The 13,603-nt window shown below is 36.5% G+C and overlaps 1 protein-coding gene across 1 annotated transcript in view; it reads right to left on the reverse strand.

Annotated features, from left to right (window-relative positions):
- Positions 1 to 338: 338 nt before the first annotated feature.
- Positions 339 to 13,603, reverse strand: part of LOC5569906 (clavesin-1) — a 47,665-nt gene continuing 34,400 nt past the window's right edge. The window contains exons 3-4 of the mRNA XM_001658753.2: positions 582 to 839; positions 339 to 489 (exon numbers count right to left, since the gene is read on the reverse strand). Of these exons, the coding sequence (XP_001658803.1) occupies positions 582 to 839 (258 nt within the window). The 3' untranslated portion in view covers positions 339 to 489. The remainder of the gene's footprint in view (positions 490 to 581; positions 840 to 13,603) is intronic.

Here is a 13,603-nt window from a genome sequence, read left to right on the forward strand (position 1 = left end):
GTATGGAGCCGCTGCTGATTTGTTCTAATCGTGCTAAACGCAACTTGGCAGGACGGTTGTATAGTGACCATCGACTGCTACTAGAGATCATGGCCATCGGCTTGTCTCGTTTCGGGGAGGTAACACAGTTTGAAAAGTGGAATTCGGTTTTCCATTTGGCTAATACCAGATAAGTCGGCTTTCGTACGAGGAGTGGCGTTTTGGGTACGCGTTCTCATTGGAAACCGGTTATTTTTGCATGCATACAAATTTGAGACAGGTCAATTAAATTAAGTCAATCTGTTGGCGAACGGACATCCGATTCCGTGTGGTGATATTTATCTTATTAGCGTGTTTGATCGAACAGGTTGGTGGTACGTATAGATTTATTGATATTTTTTTACTTAAGCCTAAAAATCTCTTAAAAGCTAAAGCTTCACCTAACTCCAAGCAAGTATACTAAAATTCTTCATTTCGTTTATTTAGCATAGGGCGCATTGCAATGTACATCTACAATCACGAGATTATAAGAAAAAATATCACCTTTAGTATTCACAAACGAAAAACAACACGAGGCTGGGGGGCCACGATTTAACATCTACCTAATCGACTTCCAGCTTCCGGAAGCTTCCGATCATGCCACTGTCCAGATCGCCACGGCACGTGTCCGCGTAGAAGGAGGAAGATTTGGTGATTTCGATGTGCATTTCGTCCATGGCCAGCAGTTGGGCCCGTTTGGCCCTGCAGCGCTCCTTGAACTGAGCGATCATGTCGGACAGGGGGCCTCCGGTGCCACCGTATTCGTTGGGGAGGATGCGTTTGTTGAACTTGGTCGAGAAGTCGTTCACGGTGCGGAACAGCTGTAACGATAAATGAGATGAAGGCCGATTAGATACGGAGTGGATAGGCAGTCGTATGTTGGTTTCGTTATCAGGGATGGTATTCATTGATATATTTTAAGTTGAGTCTTTAACATTTTTTGTAATGAAAAATATAAAGATTTCAGCGGGTCAGTGGTCCAACAAGCCGATTTATACGCAGGAGAAAATCTTAAAATCGATTATTTAGGCAATGCTGTTTGAAACTGCATGGTCTATAACTGAAACGTGTATTACATTATTTCCACAAATATGAAAGTTGACTATTTCAAATATGGGGTCATGCACAAACTACGTCACGCTCCAGAGGAAGCAGGGAGTCCAGCATAGCGTGACAAGCCTTTCAATTTTATTTGAGGTCGCATGCAAAAAGCGTGGCAAGAGGGGGAGGAGCGGGTAGGAAAAGTCCCCATATGAAAATGTGGACCATTCTAAATTTGAATGACACAAAACAAAGGGTCTAACTAATGCAATCAAATTTGTAGAAGTCAGTTTTCGTCTTAAGTTTCATTCTAAAGCTCTAAATGCATCTTTCCACGAAAATCGGCTTTCAAGTTCACAATGCAGTGCTAGTAGATGCAAGCTTTTTTTTAATGAATACAAAGTTAAGGTTTAATAACCAAATTCACCCTTGATTTGATAGTAATGGAAACGCAACGTGGCTCTGGATACCGCAAAGCTACATAGAAAATTCAAACCAAGCAAGGGCTAGTTCATTATATCGTTACTCTGAAAAATGCCATCAGCGACGGAAAATCTCATTTTGCTTAGCTTGTTCATTTATTTCTGCTTAGAGCATATTGTGGTTTTGATCTTGAACATGAATTAAGCTCTAGAGCTTTCGGGATTACTGACCATTGGTGTTCAATCAAAACAAATCGTGAGCAAATTTATATTTATTGGATTTTGAAAATTAGAAAATTAACGTAGAGTATGGGCACAGAACAGATAGCCATCCTAGAACAAAAAGTAATTTTCATCTAGAGTACAGAAAAAGTGAAGAAGAGTAGGCGAATAAAACATTACTTGCCCCACTGGCATTTACAGTGCATCATATTGACGTTAATTTCGTCTAAAATGATCTGCCTCGCTCGTATAATTTGTTTGACGTTATGTCAACACCGTTGATTCGCTAGCACAGTAAGCCTTGCAGCCTCGCAGTGCACAAAATCCAAACATTTGGCAACAAAAGCCCGACACGCTTTGAATTGCAAAGACAAGCATTTTTCCACTGATTATTGTCTTTTGATGTTTATTTGGATTTCTTTGGGGATGTGTTAGCAAAATGGTGTGGTAACTGATAATATCATTTATGTGAGACTGTAGTTTCCTACATGATACAACAACTACAAACCTCCCCCGCCCCTTGGTTTACTGTGAATGAATTTGTTATCAAACTTATAAAAAAATAACGTCCACCGTTTTAAAGCAATAAATAGATATCAAACATAGTTTTTCTACATGTTGCGGCACACAGTTTTTGCTTGACGAGCTTGATTTTTGCAAGCCTCAAAAACGCCTTCACGCAACGGCATTTCTAACACGATCGCACAAACACTCTCGTGAAGGATGCGGTTGAAATTATTCAATGTTTAGTTCCAATGTATCGAGTTTTGTTTATTGCTTTCCATCAAAGGATTACTATGATGTAAATGAAGCAGATACCTCCGTCTGATGTGCAAATTTTTAGACGAGTGCAAGGTTGATCAATTTGTTGCGGTGTTATGTTATTTAGTTTCTTTGAATTACATTAATACAATTTTACTCTGCTTTGGCACCACAGTTTGGAATGTTTAAAAAAGATTTGTCTCCGAGTCCTCAGACTTAGCACCCGACATGGCACGTTGTATAGCGCATCAGATCCGCTATCCAGCCTGAATACAATGGCTGACGTTTGAGGAGCAGAAACGATTACCGAATTTCGGTGTTCAGCCAGAGTCGCGATCTACAAAATCAGAAATAAAACTAAGTAAATTGCTCAGTTATTTTTTCTTTATTTGATGGAATTTATACTCATCTTTGGTCATTTATTCCCACGAATTTCTTAAATAGTGCGGGCCGAAGTGTGGAATTACGTCGGATCAATTAGATGTCCTAACTGCACTTGTTGAGCGTGAAATGACGAATAAACGCAGTGTAGATACCCAACTAATCCGACATAATTACATAGGGCTTATTCACAAATTTTATAAAGCTGAAGGTGGTGGGTGGGTGTCCTTGAGATGTTACAAGTCATATGAAATTTGATAAATATTCATACAAAGTGCGTTACGTCAACAAAGGGTTTTGATGGGTGTCAAAAACGGTAAATTTTAGCGTTACGAAATTTGTGAATAAACCCATACCGTTAAAATTAATATATTTATAAAATGCTTGACTTCATGAGTGCTTTTATTTTTCAACAACATTTAATGAATTAAAAATATCCATGTCACAATATTTAATAAGTTCAAAACTTGGTTGAAAAATATGCTTATGAGTTAAAAAATATCAATGTTTATGACGATTAAAACTCCTAATAACATATTACCCTGGAGATGGGACAAAGTTTGAATCAATCCGATACGATTTTTTACTTAAACTGTTATGCTATTTCTGGTTGTTTGCACATTTCGAAATTTTCGGTTTTGAAGATGACATATGTTGGGTTACCGGACCCTTCCCAACATCGAGTAGGGGGTAATTTATTGATCTGCCATAAGCGGAATTGGGTTGCTGGTTTGAGGCCTATCCATTCCTTCCTTGGGGTCCAAAACTTCCTTTTCGTCCATAATAATACACACATAGTCCGACACTTAACACGTTTATTATCAACACTTAAAGTTATTTATTATTCATTACGATTCACATATATTTACAGGGTCTACAATTAGATTTCTACAGCTAACACGACAGTTTAAAACACATTAAAATCCAATTTGGCTCTTCTCCTACCGTCCTACCTTAAGAGCTAGAGCCTACTGATGAGTAAGGGTCTGAATTGGGTGACGATCATGCGAATGACGTCATTACTAGTCTTACTCTATAGGAGAGCAGAAATACTCCGAGGAGAGGCTTTATTGACCAGTGAAGTAGCAAGAGTGGGTGGGCTTACTCCCAAACAACATAAATGAGACAATTGGCAATCAAGGTGTTCACTGAAATATGATCCGTGATTATATCATAATGCTCGCAAACTATAAAACCATCTCCTCTTGATTTTTTGATTTTGTTTTGTCAATATTTGTATGTTATTAATATTCCAGAAAAAAAACTTCGCGTGGATTAACTGAAATTAGCATGGAAGAACATGAATCAGATCAAAATATAACATGAGAAAAGTAAGGACAATGTAAATTCGTCGAAACCGCTAAATACGTTATATTCGGCCTACAAAGTAAAATTTATAAAATCCCGCGAAATTACACGTAATTTGTCAAATTAGGAGAACTTATACGATTATCTCAATAAACTTCTGATTTTTGTTTATGAAAATTGTTTACTAATTTTGAGTCGAGATTCCATTAAAAATGTTCTAATCGTCCATCTTGAAACGTTTTTCTGGCTTGTTTGTCTTGCTCTAAAATTTGCATCGACAATATGATATTAAACTTATCATCTCAATTTGTAAAATAAAAAAAAGTATTTCCTTAGAATTTAAACAGATAAATATTTTCAGAATATTTTCACTGTAACAGCCATATCATAGCTCTTTAAGTTCAAAAAGGTGAAAAAGAAATGAAAAGATCTGATATAGAGAAGTTTTTTTGTACAAAATCCTCTAAATCTAAGAAAAAAGCATCTAGAAAACTCTTGAATTATAGACGCCTCAACATAAAGCGTTCATGCCATCTACCATATATTTTTAATTCTAAAAATGTAAGTTTATAAGAAATCGTTCTTTACTCTGGATGGTTTACCCCCCTCTTCATTTGCTTATCACAGAAAAGAAAGATGCAGAAAACTTGAGGGAATGTTATCGAGAACTATGTTCGATTTGTTTGATCACTTACTACACTCATTGTTGTTTAAGGAAAATAAATAAATAAAAGTCTGGAATATTGTAAGAAAATTGCATGATTTTATTTTATTACATACTAGTGGTCCCGGCAAACTTCGTCTTGCCATCAAGTAGGCTGTTGAAAAACGCCATGGAACGCCCCGTGCAAAATGGAAGTTCCGTTCACTTCTGTTTTTTCAACTTTTCCGTTAAATATCCTTTGCTTTTTATAGACACAAACACGTCGGAACACTTCAGGAACATAACTATTGAAGAATTTTCAAAATCCGTTAACCCGTTCTCAAGCCATTCCGTGACATACAAACATCATTCCATTTTTATTTATATAGATGTGCACTACAACATATACGCTTTGGCCGTTTTTTCTTACAAAATGATTAATTGAATCCAGGCTTTCAATTTTCGTTTGACCCGAAATTTTCCACGCAGCATGTAAATAACTTAAAATTTGCTCAGTTGGAAATCATCAGCATTTCATAATCAAACTTTTGAGATATCACAAAACTCAGATTTAGTCAAAAATGGCGATTTTTTGAATAAGCAATAATTCTTAAATGAACAGATTAAGAGCAATATTCCAAATATCATAAATTTGGTTTTTGGAATATTTTTTTATTAAAACTGCTTGTTAAGTTAAGCTTGTTAAGTATAACTGTCTCAAAAATTTTAAAATTGAAAAATTGAGTTTTTTTTTTGTGCAAAATTTGATGTTTGCGATAACTAAAACAATGTGTAAAAAATTGTGAATTTTTAGCTAAGTAAACTTAAAGTTATGTCTGAATTGCGATTAAGATTTCAAGGTCATCTGAGCACTAGAAGCCGAAACCTTGACCTCCAAACTTGACCATTCAAAAAACATTTATCTCATTCATATTGAAATTCATTTAAATAAAAAAAAATGTACAATCTGATTACTAAAATAAGGAGGAAATACAAAACAATTTTTCGTTACCCTTAAATTCAATGAAAATATTCCGCTCTACCTTTTTTGCAACAACCTTGGAGTAGAAATCTAGGAAAAAAGATTTAGACGAGTTGTCTTGTCTAATTCTGTACATTTTTTCGAAAAATTTACAGTGTAAAAAGCTTGCCCGCCGCCACTAGGTGCGCTAGTGTTCGCGTTAATTTAAGGCAGCTGTTTTTGTTGTCATCATTCCCATCTGTTCTGTGGTATGGGGCTAGCAATTTTTGATTTTTGCATGGTATTTTGTTGATTACAAATATTAAGGTATAGTGCAAGAGAAGGATAGATTTTTGTGCAGAATCCCATAATGTTCTTTAACAATGTTATTTCAGTAGGCTTAGAGTTACCGTAATACGAGATCAAATTAATCACTTCGGAACAGAAATTCAATCCGCGGTTATTAAGTTGACATGCAAATTTAAGCTTAGTATATTATGTAAGCTTGAAAATAAACTACTTATTTAGAGCACTTTCGAAGTCATACAAAGTAAAGATCTTTGTTTTCCAATAGTAAAATTCTCGCACAGCCTGCCCAAAAAATGCCTACATCTAGGCGTAGAGTACGGATTTTCAAAGTTTCCTTATGCCTAGTTCTAGTTCTTCTTGCATGATTTGGCGTAGGTGCAGGGGTATAGCCGGTATACTGTGGGTCAGTTTTACATGCAACATTAACTCAACTTTTGTGAAGACACCAACTTTGTATAACGAGAAGATCCAAAAATGAATTTTTTGATCTCACTGTTAGGGGGATAGATTAAAATATTAAATACTTAAAAAGTAGCGCATTTACAGTTTTGCTTAGAAACCCGGACACCTAGAAGTAGTGTTGCTTCAAACTTGAATTTTATCAGCAAATTCGTATATAGTTCCAAACTATAATGTATTTTTACAACTTTCATAGCTTCTTGTTTGCTATACTGCAAAGAGAATTACATTATAAAGGTCGAACACGAAATTATTGCGACATCGAAAATGTCATGCCAATTTTCTTATAATGTTAAGAATCAAATCAAAATTTTAGGGTAGTTTTATACATATACAGTGGGATTCCGTTTTTGGCAACAAAGTTGAAATTTTCAGTTGCCAAAAACGGAACCGTGCCAAAATCGGAACCCATACTTCAAATTTTATTTTTCAACTATTGGTTTTGAAAGCATCATTACAATGTTAATACATCATTTTTATGGAATCATAAGGCGTTGAGACTTCGAAAAGGTTCACTTCGAAGCATTTTCCCGAAGGGTTATACTATGCTATGAATCTATAGCTCCGTAATATTAAATCTGGCAAACGATTTTCTGGTCGCATTTTTACGCCTCAACGTCTTCAATTATTTTTTAGAAGCTTTATGAATATTTTTTGTATAAAAGGGCCTTGTAAAACCAATAATCGCATAAGTGACTTTTATTGAAGAACTGGACATTTTCTTAAAACTATGAGAGAAAACGAACACAAAAATGTTTTCTTTTCAAGGCGTATTTGCGAATCAAAAGCGCTGGGTATTGCAAAACGGCATGACCTTTTTTTCTAATTAAATGAACATTTAAGTTTAGAATTGCTCCTTCAATTTATGTTTCTGATAAAGTAAAGCATTTTATAATAAATGGTTGACTGTATCAAAAGGGCAAACATAAACATGAGAAGATGCATAAATGTCTTGTAATTGTGTAGAATTTAATTTTTACTTGAAATAATCTTTAATTCAGCTTGATATATGTTTTACACCTGCCTTATGAAATCAACTGAAATTTACAGGATCCTGTTATGAAACCTCAAGAACCTTATAGGAATCTTCAGGTTCTCATAATAAATCTACAGAAAAAACTCTTGAGCTCTGAAGCATCTTGCCAAGCATCCGTAGAATCTCGCATAGAGTTCTCAGGATCTTGCTAAGGATTTTGCTATGAGTTAACATCTTGGAATTCCGCTGCGATGTTGCCGTAAATTCTCAAGTCTTCGATGAAAAAAATAAAAGTATATTATTATCAGGCTACCAGTAGCACACCTCAAATTCCTTTGGGAACCTTTTCAAAATCCTCAAGCTTTCGCCGAAAATATTAAAAATATTACTAGAAATTCACATTATCCCGCTTAAAATTTACAAGACGCCCTAGAGTTTATTAGGAATCACCAGATTTTGGACATAATCCTCCATAACCAGTTATACACTCTAACGATCCCTTAAGAAGGTCTCAGTGTCCTCTTGGAATCTGCAGATATCCTCATGAATTCGTTAAAATTTCTGAAAAGTCCCACAAGAACGAAGAATCCCTTGAGGATTCTCCAGGGTACATTTAGGAAACTCATAGACTCAACTCGTAAGGAACATTTTGATGATGTTGAGACCCGTATCCTTGATTAACAATCTTGTACAGAATTCTGGATCGTCTCTTAACAAATCTAACGCCTTATAGAGTCTATAGAAAAGAGAGAACGTAGCTTTAATTAGTTGACGCAGAAAGATCAATATACACACCAATACCACAGACAAAAAGTAAAAACACTCTCAGTCGTATTTATCGCACGCTCCAATGGTATTATTGAAAATAAATTGTAGTTTGGACTGTAGTCGCATTTGTCATGTTATTTAATGAAATTTAAAAAAAGTTATGCTACACGCCATTTTGCTGTACATATTTGTATCTAATATTGCGGTGTGTTTTTACATTCGCAATGTATATAAATCCATAATAATAAAGACAGCGAGACAAAATTTATGATTGTAACTCTGTGTGAGTCATAGATTTTTCGTTGCTTTTATGTCGGTGCTGGTGCTTTGTTCGAACAAGCTGTTCCAAATCTGAAGAACAGTGTTTTTTTATTGTATCACCTACACAGTTAAAATTAATGAAGATTACACGTCATGTAAACATTATTTATGCGATGTAAACACGACGTCATGTAAATTTAAGTCTTGAATCATGTAAATTTTTGTTATATGTCACGTAACCACATAGAATCCTGCCGGATTACATGATATATAATTGAAGTTTACATGACATACCATGTAAATGTCCATTTTATACAACGCTCCGATTATGTGCATTATATGTCTCAGAAATTTACACGTTTCGTTCGAACTGTGTACTGGCAGACTCAAGTGGGCTGGTCACTCAATATGAATGCCTATGAAAAAATAATGATCTTAAGTTGAGATACTGGTGGAGATTATTGGTCTCATGAAACGTTGCCTATGTATGACCATGACCATTCTGAAGTAAATAAGCGCGTACGCGAGTCCTTAGTAGTTGGTGAGATTTGGGGAAACATCGACGAAAATAGAGATCTGGAATGTAATCGGTGTGGAGTTGACATGCTATTCAAGTGACTAAAGCAACAGACACGATAATATTTACAAAAATTTTAATGGTATTGAAAAATGTTGCCAAAAACGGATCCATTTTGTTGCCAAAATCGGGGGGTGCCAAAATCGGAGCATGCCAAAAACGGAGCATGCCAAAAACGGAATCCCACTGTATTTACTTCAAAAATCAAAAGAAAAGTTTATCGATGGAGTCTTGAGTGTATAATTGAAGGCATTTTCGCTTGATGCCCTCCATCAAAGTCTTTACAGTGTCATCCGGTACCAATTTCTCAGTTTTTTTTTTCATTTTCCTAATATGTCCTTCTCGTCTTTGACTGTCTTCTTGCTCTTAAGTTTGGCGGATTCATGTCTTTTGGAACAAAATGGACAGAATTGGCCTCATACCACTCCAGGACACTTTTAGAATAATGGCATGATGCCAAACCGTGCCCTTTGTCACGAAAGGCTCACTCCTCAGTCCACAAGAGCAGATGGCCTGCCAAATGAGATATTTGGACGTGAACTTTGACATTTTCTTCTTCTTTAATTTGTCGTCCACATCGAACTTGCTCTTGCCGGTGAAAAACTCCAATCCCGGAATTTGCTTAAAATCGGCTTTTATATACGTTTCATTGTCCATCACACAGCAGCCATATTTTGTCAGCATCTTCTCGTAGAGCTTCCGTGCCCGAGTTTTAGCCGTCGATTGTTGCCGCTCATTGCAGTTTGGGAAGTTCTGTACCTCGTATGTATGTAGTCCAGCTCTCTTCTTTGCATTCTGGACGTAGCTCTGCGACATGCCGATCTTTTCAGCAAAATCACGGCTTGAGAAGTTACGATTTGCTTTAATCATCCGCATCAACCTTCCCCTACGTCTTTTTGTTCTCCGGTCCCGGTTTTTTTTTTCCAGCTCTTTTACCGTGGTCTAACGCCATCGCTCCTGGAACCGCTTCAACACTTTGGAGACGGTTGAATGGTGAATGTTCAATATTTTTCCCAACTGCTGCTGCGACAGGTCAGGAAATTCCAGGTGTTTGGAAAGAATTTGTTCTCTCGACTCGCGTTGGTTCACCTTCATTTTCGTTGAATCAAAAAACACGACTTCGAGTTTGACAGCATGAAAACAATACACATCAATGAGAAATTGAGCAAATTTAGTTGATTTTTACACAATGGTAGAAAAGTTATGCCCTGTTGAATGTGTCGCAATAATTTCGTGTTCGCCCTTTATGACGCAATATTCACTAAAATAATTAAAATTTCATGATATGTCTTGATTCGAACATCGTTATAAAGCTGATTTGTTTCGAATTGCGAACACTTTCATTCAACTAAAATGCTCACAAATTTAATCAATATTTCAATCAAATGGCATTTTGCGCACTTCATCTGTTAGGGATGAATGACCTTCGGGTTAAAGTCCCTCTCAAACAACAACAACAGCACTTTATCTTAGACGCGTTCTCTAGCTTTCGGTTTCAGTTTCAGCCAAATTCACTATTATACAGCCAAAAATGATGTGAAAGATGAGGATAAATTACATAACTCCCATTCTTTGCCGCACTTGGTATAACGACATGCAACATCTATTATTTAACAGGTTACATTTTTTGGTTTCGATTGAATATACCAAAACGAAAGGCACCGCTTGAGCTCAAGCTGAAGCTCAATACAAAAGGCGCTGCTTGAGTTTATCGTTTCGAGGTTCTAGGGAACACTTCTGTGACCATCAATTAGCTGCTTTTGATCATTCTGGTTCAAATGAGAGCATATTTTATTCCACAATCTGGGCTGTCCGGGTTTATAACCTTTCGGTCGTCGCGCAAATTTTTGTAACGCGAGTAGTCGCGCGTTGTACTTTGTACAACACCCTTGGTTTTGCGAATATCCCAGGATTCTGACCACTTAGAAAGATGACGTCTTCGGCGAAATTGTTCAGTAGCTCAAAGGCTATCGTTGTTTTAGCCAAGAAATTCGGGATTTTCCTACTAGGCGGCGCTAGTGAGCATGAAACTAGTACTTTCGCAGATCTCAGGAACCTTACCACTTAGAAAGATGGCGTCTTCGGCAAAGTTGTTCGATAACTCAAGTACTATCATTGTTTGAGCTAGTTGATTCAAAATGTTGCCACCAGGTGGCGCCAGTGAGCATATAACATTTGTTTCACATATATCTCAAGAGCCTGATCACTTAGAAAGATGGCGTCTTCGGCAGAGTTATTCAGTAGCTCAAATCATTTCTTTGTTTAATCCTTAAAGTTCGAGATTTTTTAAAATAATGATAGTCTCTGAGATTCTGAACAACTTCGCGAAGGTGCCTGTCTAAAAACTCAATATCCTGCAGCATCCACAAAACAAAAATTTTATGCTCATTAGCGCTGTCTGGTGACAAAATATCCTATTTCTTGGCTCAAATAATCATAGCCCTTGAGCTACTGAACTACTTTGCGAAGACACTATTTTTCTAAGTAGCCAGCCTCCTGAGATATCTGAAAACAAAAGTTTCATGCTCACTAGCGCCGTCTAGTGGCAAAATTTTATATCAAAAAGCTGAACAATCATAGTCCTTAACTTACTAAACAACTTTGCTGAAGACGCCATCCTTCTAAATGATCAGGATCCTAAAATATCTGCATAACAAAAGTAAAACTTCCATGCTCACTAGTGCCACCTTGCGGTCGAATTCAGAATTAAATGAGGTACCATCAGATAGCACTTCACCTTCAGATCAACTTTACTAAAGACCCCAAGTTTCTATATTATCTGGATTTTGAGATATACCGATTTCAAACTGTGGTTTACTCGAACCGTATATAGTGCGTTTATTATTATGCGACTTCCATGTACATTTGCTGATTTTATCGTATTATAAAGGGCCATACTGTAAATAAAAACTGTCGAGTATTGTTCTTAAGAAGATTCGTGAGGAATACATTTTGGTTTGCAGTCGATAGATATCTTTGTTGCAAAATGATAGCATATAAATCACAACTGTTGTACAAAGTACAACAGCGCGACAGCCCAAAGGATAAACAGCTGATAATCATGCTTCGTAATCCGGACACTGGCATTTAACTATAAATAGCGAAATTTTATCGCGTTTATCCAATAAATTACACTTATTTTTCACGAGAATGCACTTTTCTTGTTATGTTTATCACTTGTTATGAGAATGAAACACATACTGACTATACAAATACCGGGCACATATCCGAGCACCATTCTTAGGAAACTGTTAAGCAGTAGAGATGGTCGGGTTTCATATTTTTCAAACTCGAACCCGACTTATTTTTTTCTTTCAAACCAGGACCCGACCCGAACCCGAGACAAAAAATGAAAAGCATACCCGGACCCGACCCGAACCCGAAAAATTTTCGCTGTTCAAACCCAAAACCCGACCCGAAACTCGAAAATGTTTTCTAAGAAAAACCCGAATAGAACCCGAGTTCGAAAAGATGACAAATTCATCGTTTCTGATGCATACGGAAGCTTTCAGGTTGTTTCTATGTGAACAATTCTCACCAAACCCGACCCAAACCCGACTAAACCCGACTTTTTTTAAGCCCAAACCCGACCCGTACCCGATAATTTCTTAGCCTTCAAACTCGACCCGAACCCGAACCCGAAAAAATAAAAATTTTCTAACCCGAACCCGACCCGAACCCGTCATTACCGCACCATTAGGGTGGATCAAAATTTAAAAATGTTTGAGAATCCATTCTCCCATTTGTTTCTTACCATCCTTACCATAAAAATAGTGTTCTGTGAAATTTTCAGCTTTCTAGCGTGTTTGGAACATTTCTCAAAATTTCTCCCTAGTAATTTCCATATAAACCTACATTGTCTTTGGGCCACCTTTAAATCACCACCTAGAAAGCTGAAAATTTCACAGAATACTATTTAATGTTAAGGATGGTAAGGAGCATATGGGAGATTGGATTCTCAAACTTTTTTAAAATTTGATTCGCCCTACCCACCATTTTACATTGGGGGTTTGAGCTCATACCCCAATTAGGGTAACCCGGTGACCCCTTATGAAAAGAATGGTATATCTGTGTCAAAAGCACTATTTATGTCTATAAGATACATCTGAAGTCACTGTGAGCATTTAGTATTCGGAATATGAATGAAAATTGTATAAGTTATTTGTATTCGATTGATTTTTGTTAAGCGTGCAGAGAATCAAACAGGTGGGGGAACTAGGTGCTATATGCCCCTCTTCGATATTTAACGAATCAGATTTCATATAAAACTAAACATGACTGAGAATCCTTTCTATTCATGAGACTGTCTCACTATGCAAATTTGACAGTTGCAACACGCAGCAAAACAGGAATAATCCAAAAAGTATCAAAAATCGAATTTCAATGTAATTTTTTTACGAAGTTCGTTTCACCATTTTTTTGAGTCAAATATCAAATTTTGAAGTTCGAGATTTGGATGATTGTAAAAAAATAATGTGTGGGGCCCAGATAGCCG

This window comes from Aedes aegypti, chromosome 2 (assembly GCF_002204515.2).
Source record: "Aedes aegypti strain LVP_AGWG chromosome 2, AaegL5.0 Primary Assembly, whole genome shotgun sequence".
NCBI classification, from domain to species: Eukaryota; Metazoa; Arthropoda; class Insecta; order Diptera; family Culicidae; genus Aedes; species Aedes aegypti.